The sequence below is a fragment of the Lepus europaeus genome, chromosome 7 (genome assembly GCF_033115175.1).
Source record: "Lepus europaeus isolate LE1 chromosome 7, mLepTim1.pri, whole genome shotgun sequence".
NCBI classification, from domain to species: domain Eukaryota; kingdom Metazoa; phylum Chordata; class Mammalia; order Lagomorpha; family Leporidae; genus Lepus; species Lepus europaeus.
The window spans coordinates 46,407,519-46,431,789 of record NC_084833.1 but is presented as its reverse complement, the minus strand read 5'-3'; the positions used below and the strand labels follow the sequence as shown (position 1 = coordinate 46,431,789).

The window sequence follows — 24,271 nt, the reverse complement described above, 5'->3', positions numbered from 1 at the left end:
TGGCATGCCTTTTCTCCATTCTTTTACTTTTAAGCTGCATGTTTTTATAGCTGCGGTGGGTTTCTTGCAGACAGCATATAGTTTGTCTTTTTTATCTAGTCTAACAATCTCTGGCTTCATTTGGGATTTAAAAAAATTTTGCATTTAACATAATTATGATGATTAGGTGTTACTATATCTTCTTTTAGTTCTACATTGTTTTTTAAGCATTTCTTGCTTTCACATATTTATATTAATCAAATATTTTAAAAATATTTTATCTTTACAATTGACTTAATACTTATCCCTCTTTATTTTAGAAGATGCTTATACACCTTTTACTTAATCACATTCAAATGCTGTTACAACATCTCTTACAATGTTCTTCATTTCTCTACAGTCATGGAGAAATTTTAAAAATGACAAGAGTGTTATATGTACATGTATATTGACACACAAATGGTTCTGGGACCCCTGTACCTTTGTTTTGATCCAAATTTCCATTTCTCTTACCTTTCATTAGCCTGAAGAACTTCCTTTATCATTTCTTGTGGTATAGGTCTGCTGATAATTATCTCAGCTTTTGTGTGTGAGGTGTTTTTTTTTCTTTTAAGATTTATTTATTTTCATTTTATTTGAAAGGCCTTCTGTCTGATGGTTTACTCCCCAAATACCCACAACAGCCAGGGCTGGGTTAGCCCAAAGCTACCAGCCTGGAATTCCATCTGGATCTTTCATGTAAGTGGCAGAAACCCAAGTCTTTGAGCCATCATCTGCTGCTGCCTGAAGTATACAAGAGCAGGAAGCCGGATCAGAAGCAGGGTAGTCACTACTTGAACCAGGCACTCTGCTACAGGATGCGGTGCTGACTTAGCAGTTGTGCCAAATGTCTTCCCTAAGATGTGCTTGTTTTACCTCCATGAAGAATACTTTTGCTCGTCTTCCCAGGTTTACTTGTTTGGGGTCCCCCCAGCTTGTTACTGTCATGCCATTGTCTTCTGGCTTATATTGTTTCTGATGAAATTCTGAGTTCACTCTTTGTTTCTTTGAATATAAATTTCTTTTTTTATATAGGCTGCTTTTAAGTTTCTCTCTCTGGCACACTCTCACTCTCTCTTTTTCTCTTGCATAAATGCTCACAATATTTTTTTGTTACGTCTGTGTTACTTTCTTGGACATTAAGGTTAAAAACTTGATTTTTGGGAACCCATAGACAGCCCAGTTTTGTTTTTTCAAAACTCTGTCAGCTTAAAAGTAAGTTAATGTTAATAATAACTACCCAGTTTCTAGATGATTAGTTGAGCATTTTACTGATCTAAAAATACTTTCAGATGCTTTACAAAAACTAGAAGTTCAGAAAAATTTCATAAGATTCTTTACCATTGGTTTTTAGTGATTTGATTATGACATGACTTGGTTTAGGATTGGGATTTGTTTTGTTTGGTGTTTACTTAGCTTCTAATAATTTTGAGTATAATTTTTACCAAATTTGGAATATTTTTGGCTATTATTTCTTAGAATTAAGAAAACCTTCTCCCTCTTCTTCTGGACTCTGATTATATGCATTCAGTCTTTTTCTCTGTGTGCTTCATTTTTGAATTCTCCTTATTTCTCTGCCTTCATTTTCAGTGATGTTTTCTATGCTTTCTAATCTGTTACTCTTATGTTATAAATTTTGCTGTGTGGATATGTTCAATTTCTCTGCTCATTTTGTTCATGTTTTCCTTTAAATACTTATACATATTTATAGCAGTTTTTAATTTTGCTCTTGCTAATTCTGTATCTTTATCATTTCAAGATCTGTTTTTTTTTTTTTTCTATTATGGGCCTTATTTGCTTTTTTTTTTTTTTGACAGGCAGAGTGGACAGTGAGAGAGAGAGAGACAGAGAGAAAGGTCTTCCTTTGCTGTGGGTTCACCCTCCAATGGCCGCCACGGCCTTTGCACCGTGCTGATCTGAAGGCAGGAGCCAGGTGCTTCTCCTGATCTCCCATGGGGTGCAGGGCCCAAGCACCTGGGCCATCCTCCACTGCACTCCCAGGCCACAGCAGAGAGCTGGCCTGGAAGAGGGGCAACCGGGACAGAATCAGGCACCCCGACCGGGACTAGAACCCGGTGTGCTGGCGCCGCAAGGCAAAGGATTAGCCTATTGAGCTGCAGCGCCGGCCCTTATTTGCTTTTTTGCATGTTTAGTGAGTTTTAATTGAGTGGTTGACACTGTAAATGCATTTTGCTGAGTTATCAGGTGTGTTTCCTTTCTTTAAGGAGTATTGGGTATTGTTTTGACAGGCAGCTTTTCTAGAATAGTTCTCATGTAGCCTTTACTTTACTTTACTTTAGCTACTGCTAAGGTGTGGCCCTCTGATGTCTCCACTGTGTAACTTCAGATCATCAGGCTCTGGCTGGCCAGAGTTTAGACATTGTCCTGTTATGTGTTCAAATTATAAATTCCTGGTGTTGTGCTTTGTCTTGTGGAGTTTTTTTTGTGTATATGCCTGGCCTATGAAGCAAAGACTAAAGGGTCCCCTGTGTAGATTTTTGAAGCCATTTTTTTCTGCTTAGCTTACTTCTCTTGAGATCCACTCCCAGCTTCCAGCCTCCTCAGCCCCTGATTTCTGTGTCCTCATTTAATGATGATTCTTGACTCTGAAACAAAATATTTTACTCTCAGTGCTTGTAATTCTGAAATTACTGGAACATTGGGTTCATGTGGTTTGTTTTTTCTCTTTCATTGGAGATCACAGTCCTATGTTTCCTATTGCCCAGAGTCTGAAAAAAGATCATTTCATATATATATTTTAAAAGATTTATTTATTTATTTGAAAGAGTTACAAGGAGAAGGAGATGCAGAGAGAGAGAGAGAGAGAGAGAGAGAGAGATCGTCTTCCATCCTCTGATTCACTCCCCCAATGGGGGGGAGAGAGAGAGAGAGAGAGAGAGAGAGAGAGAGAGAAAGATCGTCTTCCATCCTCTGATTCACTCCCCCAATGGCTTCAACGACCAGAGCTGTGCTGATCCAAAGCCAGGAGTCTGGAGCTTCCCGGTCTTCCATGGGAGTGCAGGGGCCCAAGGACTCTTCTGCTGTCCCAGGCCATAGCAGAGAGCTGGATGGGAAGTGGAGCAGCTGGAACTAGAACCGGCGCCCATATGGGATGCCAGTGCTTCAGGTTAGGGCGTTAACCCACTGCGCCACAGCACTGGCCCCATGGAGAACCTCTCTTTCTCTCTGCCTCTCCCCTCTGTGTAAAATAAATAAATCTTTTTTTAAAAAAAGTTAACATTCTTATGACGTCAGTGATCATCCGAGGCTCTTGATGTGAGCTGCCAAGGCTATGGAAGCTTTTAGAGTCTACAAACTTCGTCACTATTTAGCCATAAGCAAAGTGGAACTTCTCCCTTCAGAGAGAAGTACCTCCTTCTTTGATGGCCCCTTCTTTCCACTGGGATCTCAGAGATCCTTCATGTGGATCATCCATGCCTGAAATGCTCTCATGGGCTTCTCAGCCAGATCCAAATGCCTTAAGGGGCTTAGCAAGTATTAATTCGAGGAGGTTCTCTTTAAAATGTCATTTCTTTGAAAAAAAAAATAATATATTTTACTAAGGTTGAATCCAGTCCTGCTTAGGAATCTGTATAATTTATGAGATTAGTTAGATTGGTTATTATGTAAACGAATGGCCAGAAGTATCACCATAATCAAGGTCACACTTTATAAAGTCTTTTTTTTTAAAGAAATATATATGTCATACATGTTAAGTTTATGATATATTTATGCTTCTAGGAAGCTGAGAAACTTTGAGTATCCCATATCTTTAACTGACATTGATTTTCATATATGCTTTGTCAAATTACTCTTACTCTTCAGTGCAAGAATCACAGCCACAGCCCCCACCCTCCAGGGTTTGGTCGACATGGCGTCTGCACACACGGAGACAAAGAACTTGCCAAGGCGAGAGAGATTATTCCTCTTATAGAGGACTCCAGTAACTGTGATATTGTAAAAGCTACTCAGTAAGTCTTTCAAACTTTGTTCTGTTCTTATATTTTGTTGGGTTATGATAATATATGTATAGTTCACGGCACTCCACTTGTTTACCTTCCTCACTTCATACTGGGAATTCGTTAATACCAGCACTTAAGGTGTTTATCCTATGGCATCAGGGTGCTTAGTGCTTATGGACCAGGCTCCCCAGTTACATTGCAAGGGGAAGCTTTTTTTGTACAAGTGTATCCTCTTCCTGTTTGTTGCTCCAGAGTTTTACACAGTTCCTGTCTTGTAAAAGCATGCCCAGTAAATGTTTGTTGAATGAACAGGTGATTTAAAATGACACAAAAACAAGTCTCTGAGTTTGAACTTAAAATGTGCTATAACCTGAATATGTAGATGGAACTCACATGTTTATAGATATTTTTAACAATTATTTATTTATTGAATTTTTTCCTGTGTTCAGGGAGCACTGGAAGAAATGCCATAAGGTAGAAATACATTTTCTGACCACTTGAAACATACAGTGGGTTGTTTTGCTTGCACTGAAAATGGAAGTCCAATTTTTGAAGTTTTCCTTAAGATTTTCAAATTGTAGGTATCACAATTATTTCCAACGTTTTCACCCTTTTGGATCTCATTAATGATTAATATATCCTCCATTTCTTGCCATTGAACATATTTAAAAATATTTTGTCTATTAGACTATATTAAGTGTTAGTTCATTATCTTAGTAGTCAAATAAAATCTGCCTATTAAGTTGCCCATCAAATGTAGATCATGCTCTAGTAAATCAGCATGAAATGAACTGATGTCACCGTACTAACTTGATACGATTTTGTGAAAAGCAAAGATGTTTGGTAATTCATTAGCCTATTGGGCTTTAACATTTTATTATGTGTTATGTATGTCAATTTCAAAGCATATTAAAAACTAATCAAGTATTAATATGGATTCTAGAGGCCCTGGTAACCACTACTTTAAGTGGATATTGATTTTTGACCCTTGAGGACCGGAAACTTTGAGGTCCTTTTAAGTAAGTTTCAAAACAACCCAGTGGCCTATTGAGCATTCAAGTTTCTGTTAGAAATATTGCTAATAAGTGGCTTAAAAATTTGTTGTAGCATCATGAATAGGTATTTCTCATTCCTGACAGTCACAGATATCGCGCAATTCCATCCTTCCTTTTCCGTTCCTATCGCCTTTCCCCTTGTTAGGCTCTCGTTGTCTTTTACCTGTGTTTATTGCAGTCACCTCTAAACTGGTCTCTCGGTCTCTGTCCTTACCATGTTCTGAGCAGTTTCCGGAAGTACTGCCACTGACGTGATCTCTCTGAAAACTAAAAGTCTGAGTGCTTTCCTCTTTAAGGCCCTCTGTTGGTTTCCCATTGAACTATAGATAAAGTCTGAACTTAATAGGATACACTAGAAGGTCTGTATGTTTTTCGACTACTTCTTCTAGTCACATCTCTTGCCAGTCCCTGTCTTAGGCTTTGTGCTTTAACAGTGCTAAACTGTTTATATTTTTCTGAATACCCATGCAGTTCCATGTCTCCGGTTTCTCTGTGTGCTGTTCCCTGTACTTGAAAAGCTTTGCTTGCCTTTTGTCAGCCTTCAGTGTAAACACATAGCTTATGTATCATACTCCGTCTCCCGCAGGAAAGACTGATCATTCTTCCCTGTGCTCCACCTATAGGATGCCCATGTTTTTGGTTCTTGATTTTTCTCCCTTATGGTGAGGTTATTGTGTGGGCTTGGTTTGGTTCAAAGATAAGACTGCTGGCAGGAATTGGCACCCTGTGTTCCTGAGACATGCTAGAAGATCAAGTGAAACTTACTGAAGGAGATGGCATATGTGAGTGTGAAAGTGTGTTTAAGAAAATCAAGTTCATCTCCAAATGGATTAATTTGATCAGTCAGTAAACTAAGTTTGCTTTTGTTGTTTGGCTTTGCACTATGTTCTGCTTGTGCCTGTCTGTGTTTTCAGGTTCCCACCTGCAGGTTCAATCCCAAAGTATATGGGAAGATGTGTGTAGGTTATATGCAAATACCATGCCATTTTATATAAAGGACTTGAACATCCATGAATTTGAGTTTCTTCAGGGGGCCATTACCCCGTGGACCCTGAGGGATAACTGTTTTGTTTCTCTGTATTGGCAGAAGGAAAGTTTGAATAAAGAAGAGACATGGTAAAGGGAAAAAATTTTGATATTTGAAAGTATTTTAATAATATCAATTTTGTCCCCTTTTTTCTTATTTGAGATATGGGATTTTTGAACGATGTAAAGAGTTAGTAGATGCAGGATATGATGTCCGACAACCAGACAAAGAAAATGTGTCACTTCTTCATTGGGCTGCTATTAACAACAGGCTGGATCTTGTAAGGTAAGATGGGGTGTAAAAGGTGCTAATTGTGTGTTTCTGATTCTGGATCACGTCTTCATTTTTCTTTTTCTTTAAGTGCATGTATGAGAATTGAACCATCTGCAGTCTGTTGTTAATTAATTCCTGAAACCTTCTGCTATGCACATTAACTAGAGTTGAAAAGGAAGGACCTTAGAGAACATTAAGGCAGCACCCTCACTGGTCCTAAAAGGAAAATTAGAGATAAAACCCAAGGTAAAGTTTAGAAAGTGAAAGTGAAAATTTTTTGAAAAAAAACATATGACGGATTTTCTATGGATAGTAGAATCTTGTGTCTAGTTTAGAGGAAACTTTAAGATGTCTTACTTAGTGATGCCAGGAGGAATAGGTAAGTAGGAAATTTAACCTTTTTCTAAAAAAACTAAACATGGAACAGTTTTAAGTGGGCATATATGAATTGTATAAAGTGATTTCCCTTCATAAAGCACTATTGCCTATTCATTTTTTTTGTTGTTGTTTTATATCTTAGCAAGCAAAATATATATGCATATTTGCATGAGTAATTTATATTATAGTATTATATATTTTAAATCCTTAAAGTTTAAAAAATTAAAATTGACTAAAGTTTGAGATATTCTCATAAATATACACACAGGAAAACTCTGTTTATGTGGAAATAAACTGGCAGATTGTGTAGATAATATATGAAGAAAAACTTTAAAGTAATGAGGTTATCTTCTATAAACCATAGAAGAAAATCTCTTATTAACTTACAGGTTCACCTTATACAGTGCATCACATCTGTGTCCCAAGAATAGACAGCAAATCATTCAAAATGTCTATCTTTTCTGAAAGGATTTTAAATGAATATTTTATTACTTTTAGAATCCATTCTCAGGTGGTACTTCTGATTTTCAACCATTGTAAGTTTCCTGATTTCACCTGTCCCCTTCCAAGTTAAATGGAATATATGATACTATAAGCTATTTTAGGATTGCTGAGGTAGTTAGGATATGTAGAGAATAGCATCATACATTTGGCATGTGAGCTGTGATGGAATGCTAATTACAGCAAGAATAATCATCAGCATGCTAAGAATGTACCATAGAGGTTTGTTTGACACTGCTCTGTAAGTCTTTCAAACTTCTATATTAGAGTTATTATTTCTTTTTTCCAAAACATTTTTATATTAATAGGAAAAATGTACTTTCTTTCTCAATATGAAGTTTCAAACCTTATTTTCATTTGTATCTGTTTTTAACAGATTTTATATTTCAAGAGGTGCTGTTGTAGATCAATTAGGTGGAGATTTAAATTCAACTCCTCTGCACTGGGCCATCCGGTAGGTTTCTTTAAATATTAAAATTAATTAGACACTTGAGGTGAGTGAATGCTGTGTTGGAAATGGCAGTTACATTCAGCTTGAAGGGCTTTCTTTTTTTTTTTTTTGGCCCCCTTTATTTGTGTAGTTTTAAAGAGTTTAAGAAAGGAAGATTTTGGTGTTTAATTTAGAGCACCATTATGATTATCAAACTTAAATGTGTGTTTTATAGTTTATTTTTTATAATTAGAATATATGTCTTGCATTTGGTTACATGAAATAAAAGCAGTAGTTCAGTGAATGATATATGCCCATTTGAAAACTTACATAGTTTCAATTTTATCTCAAATTTTATTCCTTCTTCAAGTAAATGTAAAGTGTATCTCTATATCCTTTGGGGCCTTATGGGTCCACTGGTTGGAGGTTAGTGCAAGATTAACAAGAAATTTTGAGTTGGTCAACTTATTAGAACATTTATATTGTTGGATCACTGTCCTCTCTCCTCTGAGGTGTATTGGCCTTCAGAAGCTGAAATTAATAAATCTGGATACTAAACAGCTTTTCCTTTTATTTTAGCTCCATTCTCTGGCTAGTAGAGTTGACATGAACCTAAACTAAAATGCATAATTGTTCATGTAAAGCAAGAAGTTGAGTCTTTTCATTATAACCAAGAGTTTTGCAGAATCTAGGGGTAATTTACCTTTTAAACTACTAAAGGACAGTGCCTACTGTATTCAAGTATAAACATATATGGTTCTTAATGATATTCATTCTCTGTAAGTTTTATACTTCCACACATCTGGCTCATGAATTTTTTTTTTTTTTAATAGCAACAGTGAAGTCTAAGAGGTTTTAAAATTTTGGTTGTTAGCCTTAGCCATATAAAATTATTTGCACGTGGTAGCAGTGTGGTTGAGGTAGATTTGGAGGTCATCAGGTCAGTCACTTGCCCTCGAGGACTATCCTTGTAGTTAGAAGTTTGGAGGCACTAAGTCAAATATCTAGACAACCTCTGGTGCTTCAAAAATCCTGCTGTTGGAAAATTTCCTTGATATCTAATCAAAATTCCTCGTGTCTTAGGAGTATCAATTTCTCCCTGCATTTTTTTTTCTTTTTCTGGATGGTGCAGAATATAGCATACTTTTTTGTCTTCCTTTTACAGACAAGGGCATTTACCTATGGTCATATTATTAATTCAGCATGGTGCAGACCCAGCTCTCATTGATGGAGAGGGATTCAGCAGTATTCACCTGGCAGTTTTATTTCAACACATGCCTATTATAGCATATCTCATCTCAAAGGGACAGGTATGCTTTGAATTGTCTTACACTCCAGCTATTATTACCTGAGAGACTGGGAAGATTATTAGTGATAGTCTGTCCTCGTTTTTAAAGTGGAAGTTAATGGGTACCCAGATATTAAAAATTAGCCTTAGTAAATGTGTAGCTCTTGACTACTGCTTTTCCAGCTTCACTGGAGAGAAAAGACAGGTCATTTAGCTCAGTAACATATAATAGATGTTTCTGAAACTTGTTTTTCTTATGAGCCTAGTAATTTGCAGTTTTTCAAAAACATGCCTTCAAAGCCTATATTTTTCTTCTGATTGAATGTAGGAATGGTAGTCAGATCACCAGATTAACCCATCATTTGCTTTCATTATTTGAGCCCAAATAGGATCCAATTTGAAAGTGTGTTTCTTATTGTTCTCTAAAGTAATTTCAGGAAAATTGACTTGCCTTAAGAGGCATAGGTTAAATTATAGGTTATTGGCAGTGGGAGTTTCACTGTCAGCTATACTTGCCTGGCATGGGTTCCTGGTAACAAAGTAGTTGATATGTTAGCAGTCTTGCCTGTAACCATAGTGGAAACATGTTTGCACAAATGCTGTTGCAAGGGTAGTGCTCCCATTAAATAAGTACTTTCTCTCAGACTTTGCCAATTGAAGTAGAATAATTATAACCCCCTGGGTTTTATTTTGGAATGGTATATGAGGAGGAACCATTTCTGCTTCTCTTTGGGCTCCTTTCCAAGTTCTGTTTTTCCAGAGCTCCTAAGAATCACTGGTAACTGAAATTCTTTTTCTTTGGCTTGATTAGAGACTTAACTGTGTATCAAAAACCTAGACCTATTTTATTAAAAGGAAAATACTCTCATGGAGTTATGATTTCCTTTTTCCTCTAATTCAGAAAATAGAAAAGAATTATTCATATTTTACTATTTGAAACTTCATATTATAAATCCAAAATCTCAATTGGCATCAGAAGATAGGGAGTGTCTACTGTTACAGAAAGTGTTGAGCAGAACAGAATGACTTTGTGTAAGAAAAGATAGTGGGAATTAACCTGTCAGTTAAGGTCTAGCTGGATGACTTCCGAGGGTTGTTAGCAAGTTTACTTTTCCCCCAGGTGTCTTCCATTCACATCATATAATGCTTTACATCATGTACTCAGATTTCCCCTTTTAAAATACCTTGTAGAAAGCCATGGGTTTTTACCCTAAGGAATTGAAACACAACATTCTTTTATTCACATGATACTTGAACTCTTCTGGTAGACCCACTGATAGCACTGAATGTATTTCTACCAGGAGAAGAAAGAGAATTTTGACTGTGTTTATGGTTATGCTAATCAATTCTTCTGTTTGAATAGAGCGTGAATATGACAGATGTAAATGGGCAGACGCCTCTTATGTTATCAGCTCACAAAGTAATTGGGTGAGTCTAATAGAATTGCCTCAATCTCATTCTTGATTCCATCAGTTTATTTTCTGTGTATATGATTTTAAGTATCTCAGTCTATGAGAGATGATGGTATGTTCTCAAGACAGTAAGATTTTTTGCCTTGTGATTGTGATATAGACTTGTAGCTGTAGTTAAAAAGGTACTATTGAAATACATGGTAATATGAAAACTACTGGTAAGAAGAGTTCCCTTAAAGAACAGATAGCAGTTCCTTAACAAACTTATTTATAGTAACATAACTTAAATTTCCTCTTTTGCATTTTAAAAACAGCTACAAGTTTAAATGTTCTCATAATTTAAAATCTGACTGATAAATCTGTTTTAGGAAAACAGTAATTTTGAGATTCCCCGGCATCATTATTGACTGCTCTGACAATATTGACTGTAACTGCTCTATGAAGAGAGTGTTTGTGTGTTCTTGTCAGGCATTTACATATTTAAAGTTTCCTATGTATGTATCTTTTTTTTTTTTTTTTTTTTTTTTACAGGCAGAGTGGACAGTGAGAGAGAGAGAGAAAGGTCCTCCTTTTTGCTGTTGGTTCACCCTCCAATGGCCGCTGCGGCCAGCGCATCTGGCTGATCCAAAGCCAGGAGCCAGGTGCTTCTCCTGGTCTCCCATGGGATGCAGGGCCCAAGGACTTGGGCCATCCTCCACTGCACTCCCGGGCCATAGCAGAGAGCTGGCCTGGAAGAGGGGCAACCGGGATAGAATCCGGCGCCCCAATCAGGACTAGAACCCGGTGTGCCGGCGCCTCAAGGTAGAGGATTAGCCTGTTAAGCCACGGCGCCGGCCCCTATGTATGTATCTTATAAGCACCTGTAATCAATTACAAGTATGGTCCAATTGCTTGTATTTTATGCAGATATGAGAAAGCACTACAGTTTGTTATACTGAATTTCTGATTCTATTTGTACTTCTTTCTTCTAATAACTGAATTCTAATGCTGTTTTCCTGTTGTTCATGGAGTGGTGGGGCTGGGGCAGAATTTTGTCAAAAAGCGTTTTATCTTCCTTGTTAACTCTAAGGAATGATATATTCTCTAAAGATCTTGATAGAATAATTAAAATAGAATACTATTTTATTAAATAATCTCTTGTAGTCATGAAGGAAGAGAATGTATTGGCGATAAAGTAAAATATTTTCTTCTTCTAGTTCATAATTTTCTAAATATTTTAGGATAATATTTATACCTGTTTTATTTAATAAATGAATAGAGAGAGTATGTCAAGTTAGCTCTTGATTTAACTCCTCAAAAATAACATGTATTTCCTCTTTAATTAGATAAATAACATTTAATACTGGCCAAACTTAAATCCACAATTTAAAAAAAAATACAGGGGCCAGCACTGTGGCATAGCTGGTGAAGCCACTGCCTGCAGTGCCAGCATCTCATATGGGCGCCTGTTCAAGCCTTGGCTGCCCCACTTCTGATCCAGCTCTCTGCTATGGCCTGGGAAAGCAATAGAAGATGACCCAAGTGCCTGGGCTCTTGCACCCATGTGGGAGACCCAGAAGAAGCTCCTGGATCCTAACTCCTGGCTTCAGATTGGCTCAGCTCTGGCTGTTGTGGCCATCTTCGCCCCCCCTTTCTCCCTCTCCTTCTCCCTCTCCCTCTCTCTCTGTCTGCCTTTCAAACAAAAATAAATCTTTAAAAACATGTGCTAACCAGTAGAAAAATAACATGAAGTCTAAAACACAAAAACAGTTATTCCACTGTATTGATGTTAAAATATTATTTTCTGGGGCCGGTGCTATGGCTTAGCAGGTAAAACCACCGCCTGCAGTGCCAGCATCCCATATGGGCATTGGTTCATGTCCCAGCTGCTCCACTTCCCATCCAGCTCTCTGCTGTGGCCTAGGAAAGCAGTAGAAGATGGCCCAAGTCCTTGGACACCTGTACCCATGTGGGAGATCTGGAAGAAGCTCCAGGCTCCTGGCTTTGGATCTGCACAGTTCCAGCCATTGCAGTCAATTAGGGAGTGAGCCAGTGGATGGAAGACCTCTCCCTCTCTCTCTCTCTCTGCCTCTCCTCTCTCTCTATAACTCTGCCTTTCAAATAAATAAACAAATCTTTAAAAAAATTATATTACCTGTATAATAGACTATCACTTTATAGATGTCTTTTTTTTCCCCAAAGTTCTCCTGTGAGTAACTAGATTAGAATTCTGTATTAAGAAGTACCCCCACCCCAGTTGTTCAGAACACTTCTTAATTGGTTAATTGATGCATTACCTTAAAAACTTTATTATTTGCATTTACTCTTCAAATCATCATGTCTGATAACACCCCTTGGTATTTTATTGCTTTGAGACAGGCCAGAACCCACTGGATTTCTTTTAAAATTTAATCCTTCACTCAGTGTGGTTGACAAAATCCACCAAAACACTCCACTTCATTGGGCAGTTGCAGCAGGAAATGTGAATGCAGTTCATAAACTTTTGGAAGCTGGTTCTAGCCTGGATATCCGAAATGTTAAGGTATGATCAGGTATTTATCTCCTTTGGTTTATCTTTACTTAGAAGAATGATAAGTTAACATAAAGATAGGCTATGTATTTGTCTTCGATTACCACAAAATAGATATAAACACTAACAGCTAGGTACCCTTGGAAGAAATGTGTTGAGTCTGTGATTCTGGTGAGTTAAAAAAAAAAAAAAAAAAACATGGCTAGCACATTTATATATATATATATATTTATACATTTATATATATAATTGAATGCTTTCTTTCATATTAAGGGAGAAACACCTCTTGATGTGGCTCTACAAAACAAAAATCGTCTCATTATTCACATGCTGAGAACAGAAGCCAAGATGAGAGCCAACCAAAAGTTCAGACTCTGGCGGTGGCTACAGAAATGCGAGGTACTCTTCATTGGGAGCCTAATCTTTGGAATATAAGAATGGTTTTGGTTAATATGTTTCTGTTTCTTAGGACATCAAGGGAAACTAGTGAGTTGACTTTATGTTGTATTCTCTCTGTACATTAAATCTTTCCTTTCTCATGTGTCCTACAACCCAGAGCTGAAAATTTGATACTGTCATTGACTTTGTTGTTGGTCCTCAGTTTGATGAGCTCTAAACCTGCATGTGACTTTATGAATATGAGGATGCATTCTCACATTTATTTACTGAATGAATTGAAATGTGAATAGCTTAGATTCTTCCAGAAGCTGCCAGCTTCTCTACTCCTCCTGCCCCAGCCTCTAACTGGTAGCAGATCCTAGGATTTTCTCTCTGAACCTTTTTTCTATCTATTCCCTAAATGTCATTTATATGTTGACATCTCCCATATTTATCTCTCTGGGTCCATATCTTTCCAGATCCATCCAGCTCAGTGTCTAGAAGTATCTCTAATGTGATATCAAAAATTGAACCACTGATCTGCTTCTCTACCCTCCCCTCTCCCCCCCACCCCGCCCCCATCTAAGCCTCTGTATCTCAGTAGGTGACAAGTCTCTCTTTCCACACATCTTTGCCCTTTCTGTATCACACCACATACCCAGTTCATTGGAAAGGCAGCTTGGCTGTTCTGCCTTCAGTGTCAATCCAGAATCCGACGCTATCTTACTCCAATGTTGGCCTAACAGATGGATCTTTTAAAAGTGTAAGTCAGATCCAGTCGTTCATTGCTAGAACGCCTTCCTTTTGTGTTTCCCCACCTCTCCTGGTCTAAAAGCCAAGTCCCCACGCTGGCCTGCAAAACTACGTGTGATCCAGATTTTTAGGTACTATAAAATTTTCTTCATACATTTATTAGTCTGTCTTCTCCAACCAGAATTTAAGCTTTATGAGAGGAGGCCTTTAATTTGCAGATATGGCCCAAGTGTCTGGAACAATGCATTGCATGCAGATTGCCCTCACCTATTTGTTGAATGTATTGTGAGTTTCATGTATTAGTGTCAGACCTAGGATTTAGAATTTTGATATTCATATTTAATTCTTCTTTCTAATATGACATTATGTAGCTTCTAAATTTACGTTTTTGAAACCTAAGCTTGCTCATTTTATGTCATCAAGCAACCTGAATTGGATACATTTTAAGGGTTTGATATCATTTGAAATTGTCCATCCCCAGATGAGACTTTGAGAAGTAAAAATGGGAGACTATTGGACAAGATATGTTTTTCCTGTGCTGTTGCACAAGCCCAGCTCGCTTTCAGGATGTCAGATCTTGTAATTAAAGGACTATAGTGCAGAAACGTGCAGCCACCTACATTGTGAGCAATAGTCCAGGCAGGCAGTATTTTAACTTTTCCAAAACGAACCTGAGTCCGTAGTATACTGGGGACGTATTTCACTCTTTTTAAAAAAGATTTGTTTATTTATTTAAAAGTCACAGTTAGAGAGAGGGACAGATAGAGGTCTTCCATCAGTTAGTTCACTCCCCAGATGATCACAACAGCCAGGATTGGGCCAAGCCAAAGCCAGGAGCAAGGAGCTTCATCCAGGTCTCCCATGTAGATGCAGGGGCGCAAACACTTGGGCCATGTTTTTCCCAGGCCATTGGCAGGGAGCTGAATTGGAACTGGAGCAGCTAGGACTCAAACCAGTGCCCATATGGGATGCCATCATCACAGGCAGTGGCTTTACCTGCTGTGCCATGATGCCAGCCTCGATATTTCACTCTTTGACCTTCATGTGACCTTTGACACAGACTACTCAATTCTTGAAGCTCTCTTCCCTGGCTTCTCAGAAACCTCTTTGTTCAGGTTCTCATTCTGTCTTTCTGATCAGGCTTTCCTGGTTACCTCTGGGAATTTAAATTAATCTTTTCCCCTCAACCTTAAATGTTTGTGTTAGGCAAGATTCTGTCCCTTTCTATCTACACAGTCTTTGGGACATTGTGCACTCATAGCTTTACTGCTTATATGCTCATAAATCTCAAGTCTTCTGGAAAGAGACCTGAGTGGACTCCCTTCTGGATTTCTCCTAGGTATCCGCAGGTATTTACAGTTCTACACTCTGCAGAGTAAGCACATCTCTGCCGATCTGTTCCTTCCACCTTTTATTTGGGGATGACACCACCCACTGCCCAGGGTGGAGTTCCTGGGTATATGAGTCTTGGGAATATTGATTTTGATGTGGTGCCTTTATCTTGCTTTCTGATATAAAATACTATTGGAGAGGAATTGTTTTCTTAAAATTTCAGCTATCATTAGCACTTTTCTAAAAGACCACCATTTCCTAGAGGGAAGAAAAGCAAAACACAGCATGTTTTAGCAACCTTTCATAAAAGGTAGGGCTTCTAAAAGGCGGTTGCAGGATGTGTGTCTTCTTAAACTTGAGGTTTATCAGTTGGCAACTTTGAAGGAAAAAAATCTGTTAATTCTGCAATTTTAATTTTGTTGTATACTTAGGAAGTAATTCTTGTATTGAACTAATTGTTATTAGATAATTAGAAAGTGACACCCTCAAAGTTCTAAAATTCTGAATCTCCTGATAGCTGTTCCTGCTGCTGCTGCTGTCTGTGATTACCATGTGGGCTGTTGGATACATATTGGACCACAATTCAGACTCTTGGCTTTTGAAAGGATGTCTTCTAGTGACATTATTTTTTCTGACATCTTTGTTTCCGAGGTGTGTATATTAGTCTCTGCAAGTAGGCTTACTGCATGTCCAATTTAATTGTTTATTTCTGTTGTTGATTAGCTGGAATCACAGATTTTTATTGAGCTATAAATACTATTTAACATAGAACAGCATCCTTGGGGGTGCTAGTAGCCTATGATTTGGCTGAAAGCAAAGTGTTCAACCCTGTAATTTGATTGCATTGATGATTGTTGGAAAGTAAATACCCTGCCACTTTTTGAACTGTTTTGATGAATAGTAGGGAGATTTTTGTAACCATTTTATATCTTGCTGTATTTTTGCCTGTTTTTCAGAAAATTTTTTTTTGAAAAGTTAAAGGCTAGTTATTTTTCTTTCTGTGATTTTCAGTTAAAACAACCTAATAAAACTGTGGTAAGTTGTAAAATAGTAAGTGTGGTTTGATTCTATTTTTCAGGGAAATACTTATACGTGTTTACATATAGTTAATGGTTCAGAGTCAAGTCCCTGGATTCAAGTCAAGCTTTTACCACGTAGTAGTATGACTTTGAGCAGTTGCTTTACTTTTCTGCCTCAGTTTGTTCATGTATAAAATGAGGATAATTATTGTGACACTGTTTGCCTGTGGCTAGTACACGTAAACGCTTAGAGCACTGGCTGACATACAGAATATCACATCCCAGTCTCTTCTGTCCCTCTTACCTGCCTCAGTAAAGTGGCATCGGGCTCCTCCGGTGCATGTGAGACCGGGGTCATGCCTGCTTCTTCCCCTCTCAGTTGCCACATCCAGCCCGTTGCCGAGGGCGTCCTGCTCTGCCTGCAGCTGCTCTGCTGCTCTCCATCTCCACAACTGGCAACTCAGACCAAGCCTCCTAACTGGTCTGCCCCTTTTTTCTCTTATCCCCATGGGGTTCATTTCCCACTTGGCAATCGCAGTGGTCTTTTAAAAAGGCAGATCATTCTCTGTCTTATCTCCCTCCGTAAAACCCTCTAGAAAATTTCCCCCTTTTGTCAGTGAAATCCAGCCTTCTTGCCTATGATGTATGATGTGTTTCGTTCCCTCCTGGCTGAACTCATTTCTTCCCCCTCGCTGCCCTCCAGTCGTTCTCTCCCTGGAACACATCGAGCCAGACTCATTCCTACCTGGGGCCGCCTTGGCTGTTGTCTGAAGTGCTCGGATACCTTATCTCTGCATAGCTGTAAGATGTCATTCAGGCCAGTTCAAATGTCACCTCCTTAGGGAGGCTGTCCATGACCGATTCTGCTGTGTTGCCCTGTTTTATTTTATTCATAGCACTGAATCTGCAATATAAGGCCATAAAAGCAGGAAATTTGTCTCTGCTATTACACATTTTCATTCCCTGAGTCTAAGAAAAATGTAATGATGCTGACCCATAGCAAAGTATTGAAAGGGAAATGAAGTGTTGTTATCTGTAGACTGTGATTATGGGCATTCCCAGATCCCCCTTTTGCTTGCCAGCATCTAAAGCAAAAAGCAGGCGCTGCTTTTGTCATAAGAGAAAACAGTATTAGAGGAATCCTATTGCTTGGTCAGCCAAGAGCAGGATAATTGACAATAATGAATTAGAATTTAAATGTAAAGTAAAGCTTCAAATTTCTGAAAAATACAAAAATACTTAACACAGAAAATTTGTAATTTAGAGATGTACATTAATCTTCCATAATTGGATTGACTCAGTCTCTAAATAAATTTTAGGCCACATCACCTCATTTTTCTCCCCCCAGGGAAGAAGCAAGGGAATGCAATACCTTCACCTAAAATAGGAAAAGTTGGTATTTTGTGGTTTTTGTTTTAGTTGAAACCTATGTTATGAGAAAAATCATATGACAACTTTTGTTTTTGATGGTAGTGAGTTGAGGTCTTCAAATACTATGCCTGGCATATGAACACAATTCAAATGTTAGTCAAAGACAAATGGCAGCTTTGTCTACACTGCTTTTATTTCTCTCCTCCTCCCAGTGTCCTGGAGGTACACAGCTGCAAAATTCTGTTCCTGTTAGGCTCCAGGTGCACTCCCTTACTGAGCCAGGCTGTGGTGTGATACTGTCAGCAGACAGGTAGTGCTGACAGGCTCTTACAGATTAGCTGTTTCTCGGCACTACCTCATTAGATGGGTCAGATGCATTTTTTTGCCATAGCCTGGAGTTTACAGCAGCTCCATTTGTCCTATTCTAGCAGCATGTTGGGTGCCTGAAGTTTGGAGCCACTGGCTCTTCTAAATATGATTTTATCCTAGTTATGATTATGATCCTGATACCTTTTTAAAAGGTATCTTTTAAAAGGTACCTTTTAAAAGGTACCTTCCCACCCACAATCAACCACTGTTTGTTCCTGGTATAAATTTTAAAATATATCTAGGTAAGCTGGATATATTCATGTATACCGTGACAATATTGAGTATTCGATGTGTGAGACAGATTTTTGTTTGTTTTGAAACTACAAGTATTAAACATTTTGACTAAGTCATATATGGGCTTCAAGTTGCTTATTACCCAAGCGGGATTGTTAGTGTTGTGGGGAATGGTGTTATTTTCAGCCTGAATGTATCTTTCTCCTATAGTGTCTGCTTCTCTGACTAATTGCAGGCCGGGTGAAGGTGCTTCAGGTTATGTTTGTCTATGTGTTTCAAATTTATTGCTAACCTCTGGATGAAAGCTGGTTAAATGTGAGGGTAAATCTCCAAGTTTTTACATTTTTGCATTTTGGAGTATTTAGAAATATATGCCAAAAAAAACAAATATGTGTCTCAATAGAAATACAAAAGTTCATTGAAAATAAGTTCTTATGGGGGCCAGCTTTGTGGCATAGCAGATTAAATCACCATCTACAACGCTGGCATCTTGTATGGCTGCCGGTTCAATTCCCTGCTGCTCCAGTTCCTATCCAGATCCCTGCTAAATGTACCTGAGAAAGCAGCAGAGGATGGCCAAGTGCTTGGGCCCTTGCACCCAGGTGAGAGACCTTTAAGAAGCTTCTGGCTCCTAGTTTCAGCCCAGCCCAGCCCTGGCCTTTGTGACCATTTGGGGAGTGAACCAGTGGATGGAAAATTCTCTCTCTCTCTCTCTCTCTCTCTCTCTCTCTCTCTAACTCTGCCTTTCAAATAAATATTAAAAAACAATGTTTTCATGAGTGACATGACATGAAAGTTAGCCTAGAATGTCTACTTCTTGAGGGTCACTGTGCTTCAGTGTTCTCATGTAAAACAGGATAATGGTGCATAAATCTGTTGCCACATTGAAATTAATGTATATGAAACATTCAGTAAGTGAAAGCTATTGTTGTTGTTATTGTCATCATTATTTAGCAGAGTTTAGAACTAAAAATATAAGTCATTCTGAGATGTTATTTTACTAATATCTTTTTTTTTTTTTTTTTTTAGGTTTTTGGTCGGATATAAGAACCTTGTATACTTACCAACAGTCTTTCTCCTAAGTTCCATTTTTTGGATATTTATGACTTGGTTCATCTTACTGTTTCCTGATATCCTTTCAGCTTAAATTTAGATTCATACCACATTTTACCTTTAAAAAAAATGGCAGTGCTGTTATTGGGATTTAAATATTGAAAAAGACCTGATGTACCTGAGAAAGCAGCAGAGGATGGCCAAAGTGCTTGGGCCCCTGCACCCAGGTGAGAGACCTGGAAGAAACTTCTGGCTCCTGGTTTCAGCCTAGCCCTGGCCATTGTGACTGACATTTGCATTCATTTAATGATTTTAGTAGAAGATGTTTAATGTTGAAAATTGCTTGATTTTGGAAATAATCTGGGCAAACTATGGCAACTGTAGGTGTCCAGTGTATTACCCATAGGAGGGAAACACTAGAATGGATTGTTGTCTTACTTAGACCAATAGTAATTTGTTGGATTGCTTTGAGATTTCTTCAAGGTCAAATGATCCTTTTCATTTGGTCAGCAATTACAGTCGATTGATACATCTTCTGGGCACTACGATGGCCGGTATAGGAGATACTTTAGGGAGAAGGTGACTTGCTCAGTAATAGTGAAATGGCAGTGATTCTCATTCCACAGTAAAAAGAAATTTACTTTGCCACCCAAAATGTATGTGAAACAAAAGTTTTAAAAAATAATACTTCTAATGCTTACTTTACCATGTTTTGTTTCCTATTTTACCCTGTCCTTTTTTTCTTTCTTTTTTTAAATTCTAGTCACTATCAGTGATCTTATATGACCTAATGTACGGAAGACTATGAACTATGATTGAAAAGCAAAACTCATCTGAAGAGTAGGTTTGTCACTTAAGAATCAAATTGAGCTCAGGAATATATTGTCCTATTTGAGTTAGCCAAGTCCAGGTAAATGGAAGTGGAGAGTGGAGAGAGTGGATACTTCCTGGTTGTGTCTGTGTGTAACTCAGCTTAGGTGGGAGGCATTTTCAATCTTCCCACCTCTTTCCAGATGCCCTTCCCCACTTCTAAGGACCCTGGAAAGCCATTATAGCCCTGCTTTGCTTACAGAATAGGGAAAAAGAAATGTGGTAGATAGAAATGCACCTTTAAACATATTCCTTTAACTCCTCTGTTACTTCTCAGTCTGTTGATGACATTTCTGAAAATAAAGAACACAAGGTTTTTGAGAGTTCATAAACTGAACTCAGGAATTTTGTTTGCATAGGAATAAGTATGAACTGAGGTAGACTAGTTCTCAGAGGGCATACATCTGCATCCACTGCGGTATGTTTTTGCTTTAATGCTGCTTTTTATGAGTATTATCTCTAATATTTTTCAATTTCTTTTAAATGAATGGCATATCATGCTGTGGAGATCATTTGCTTTCCAAAGAGTCTTCTTCTTTTTTTTTTTTTTTACTAATTTGACAGGTAGAGTTAGTGAGAGAGAGAGAGAGACAGAGAGAAAGGTCTTCCTTTTGTTGGTTCACCCCCCCAAATAGCCGCCACGGCTGGCGCTGCACCAATCCGAAGCCAGGAGCCAGGTGCTCCCTCCTGGTCTCCCACATGGGTGCAGGCGCCCAATCACCTGGGTCATCCTCCACTGCCTTCCCAGGCCACAGCAGAGAGCTGGACTGGAAGAGGAGCAGCCGGGACTAGAACCCGGTGCCCATATGGGATGCCAGCGCTGCAGGCAGAGGATTAGCCAAGTGAGCCACGGCGCCAGCCCCAAAGAGTCTTCTTCCTCTAGCTTTTGTCTCAGAGGTGCTGATTGGTGGCAGATTTTTAAGCACTGGCCTTATTACTACAACTTAGTGAAGGCTTGGATATTATTAGGTATAAAAATATGTTAACTTGTAAGTAACCATGAGTGTATCAGGTAACAGCCCAGTTTATACCAAAACCACTTGCAAAAGACCCAAAGGTCATAAATTCTTGATGCTGAGAATGGCTAGCTGGTATTCTCTGTGTATTAACCCATGTGGCAGAGGAGTAAAAATGGTTGTTAAAATTATGTTTTCTGATGAACTTAAACATTTATTTATTTATTTATTTATTTGAGAGGCAGAGACAAGGAGGGAGAAAGATAAATAGACAAAGAGAAACAGATGGTAAGAGCTCCCATTTGCTGGTTTGCTCCTCAACTGCCTGCAATGGCTCCAGACTGGAGACTGAAGGTGGGAGCCAGGAACTCCACCCAGATGTCCCATGTAGGTGGCAGGAACCTGATTACTTGACCCATCACTGCCACCTCCCAGGTTGTGCCTTAGCAGGAAGGAGGTCAGGAGCCAGAGCCAAGAGTTTTTATATTGAATTATTTCAAGTTTGCAGAATCAAAATTAACAAAAATATAACTTCACTATTGTATGAAAAACCTCAGTGACAGATGTTAATATTCAGTTGAGCTTAACTAGAAACTGCTTGCTATTTGTGAAGATGCTATTCCATCAGAAGAGCTGATTTCCAGAACTAAGCAGAATTTTCAGATGTTGAAACTGTCCCTGTGAAATATTTTACTCGCTGGGACAACACAAAGCTGGTGGATCTAGACCCCGAGTGAAGCTGTTCCTGGCAAGAGCATGTGAGTCAGTAGGTGGCATACTTCACCATCAGATTCATCCTTCCAGCTGAATGTTCAGTTCTGCTGGGACCGCTCTGCGGACGGACTGAGCTGCTGCACTCCAGAGACCCATTCACACCAGTTAGACTGGCTTTGTCCCAGGTCGCCAGGTCTGGGTTGAGTGGGGGTTTTGCTCCCATAGCCACTAATCTGTTACAGGAAGAGGGACTGGGGCACTGTTTCAGTGTGATCTTTGGGATCAGGTGGAATGATTTAGAGTTAGCTTTTACTTACTAGTTTTGTACCATTGGGCAAATTACTTAATTTCACTGAGTCTCAGTTTTTTCCCATTATTTGGGATAACATTACCAACTGGGATGACTTGAGGGATGACTCTGATGTCTGTAAAGTGACGGCCCACCTGCGTAATCGGCATTCTATAAGTAATACCTAATATTTCACAGTAAGATGTAAAAGAAGCGGTGCATGTTATATTTGTGATGTTTGTGAGTTAAGTTTAAGAGGAATAAATACACTTAATGTTCTATACCTGGTTCCAGAGAATCAGCTGTACAGGTGCATGTTACAATGCGAAGTCACATAACTTCATTCAAGTGAAAAGAACCAGGAACTTTGGCTACAGATGCCATTATCAAGGAAGCCAACATACTCGTAAATAGCATTGTGAGCATTTGAGTGTCCAGGCAGAGGACAGCAGCAGCTTCACTGTCCTCTGCACTGATCAGTATACACCTGAAGTGTATTTGCTCTGTTTTGAATTCTTTGCTTTTAAAAGACATAATGGCTGGTGCCGCAGCTAAATAGGCTAATCCTGTAGAGCCGGCACCCCGGGTTCTAGTCCCGGTCGGGGTGCCAGATTCTGTCCCGATTGCTCCTCTTCCAGTCCAGCTCTCTGCTGTGCCCAGGAGTGCAATGGAGGATGGCCCAAGTGCTTGGGCCCTGCACCCCATGGGAGACCAGGAGAAGCACCTGGCTCCTGCCTTCAGATCAGCGCGGTGCGCTGGCCGCAGCGCGCTGGCCACAGCGCGCCAGCCGCAGCGGCCACTGGGTGAACCAGCGGAAAAGGAAGACCTTTCTCTCTGTCTCTCTCACTGTCCACTCTGCCTGTCAAAAAAAAAAAAAAATACATAATGACAAACAAGACCTTTAACAGAGGAACAGGACCAGAAAACTCTAATGTAAGGACCAGTGTGATTACTTCCTCCTGATCTGAAATGTTTGGAAGTCTACCATTTGGAGGCCAATACACTGTATAGAGACACTCTGTAAAATTTTTTGATTAAGCAAGGGAATAAGCTAATGCAAGTGAGCTCTAAGGAGAGCTGTAGTGTGGATCGAAAAGATCTATGAATGGAAACCAACTGATTGAAGTTATAGAATGGGAGATCTTAGCTCTGTATTTAGAGACTCTAACTGCAGAAGGCTCACCAGCCTACAGGGGGTCTATAAATAGCAGTAATCTAAGGTCAAGCTGCCATAGAAAAACATTCTTGGGTTCTGGGAAGTGAGAATTATTTTCTCTAGGGAGACAGAAAAGACATGTTTACAAGAGGAAGGAGAAGATAGGTTAAGTCTTACAGGCAGTTGGGACCTGAACATCCCAAAGTGTGGTTTTAGAAGTAAATGAGAGGAAGTAGAGAGCATTTGAGTTCAGTGAACCACCTAAACAAAGCATGCGAGAGAATGGAATGCCACTCATTTTCCTTGGACAGAGGAGAATCCAGTGATTCTCTTGGGATATTCTGTAAGTTACTCAGAATAGGAGCCCAAAATTGTCAGCTCAGTATTCAGGGCCATTTTTGAGAAGATGTGTGGTGATCAGGACTGTGGCAAAAGCAGGATGCAATTCTTTTTAACAAGAGTTCTTGCCCTGTGCCCCCTTAATCTGTTCTAAGTAAGCTTCATTTGTTAAAGCTCGATTTCACAGTTCTTTGGACCCTATCATTCTTAAAGTTTGGTCCTCTTGCTGATAAGCCAAACAGACAGGATTTGTTCCTGCCTGTCTGGGCCAGATGTGGCTGTGCTGGTCTTTGTGGATTAAAGCACCGCTTTTCAAACATTAACGTGCATGTGAAGTCGCTAGGGATCTTGTTAAAATCCAGTCTGGTTCTGTAGACCTGGGATGGAGCCTGGAGTTCTGCTTTTCTGACAGGCTCCCAGGGGAAGCCATTGCTGCGGGTCCATGGGCACATTTCAGTAGCGGTGGTTGAGAACCTATTTTATGGCCACCGTTTCCACTCCAAAGCTTGGCACAGGACCTCTTGTCATCACCTTGGAGGGTGGATCCTCTGTCAGTAATGATGTAAACTGGGCAAGGACGATTGG

General features: G+C 39.1%; 1 protein-coding gene across 2 annotated transcripts in view; it reads left to right on the top strand.

Moving 5' to 3' along the window:
* ZDHHC13 (zinc finger DHHC-type palmitoyltransferase 13) overlaps nt 1–24,271 on the top strand; it is a 52,328-nt gene that overhangs the window by 12,552 nt on the left and 15,505 nt on the right. For both annotated transcript variants that reach the window (XM_062196393.1, XM_062196392.1), the window contains exons 2-10: nt 3,844–3,989; nt 6,225–6,347; nt 7,591–7,668; nt 8,810–8,954; nt 10,296–10,360; nt 12,703–12,865; nt 13,127–13,252; nt 15,834–15,967; nt 19,339–19,441. In XM_062196393.1, the coding sequence (XP_062052377.1) occupies nt 3,844–3,989; nt 6,225–6,347; nt 7,591–7,668; nt 8,810–8,954; nt 10,296–10,360; nt 12,703–12,865; nt 13,127–13,252; nt 15,834–15,967; nt 19,339–19,441 (1,083 nt within the window). The remainder of the gene's footprint in view (nt 1–3,843; nt 3,990–6,224; nt 6,348–7,590; nt 7,669–8,809; nt 8,955–10,295; nt 10,361–12,702; nt 12,866–13,126; nt 13,253–15,833; nt 15,968–19,338; nt 19,442–24,271) is intronic.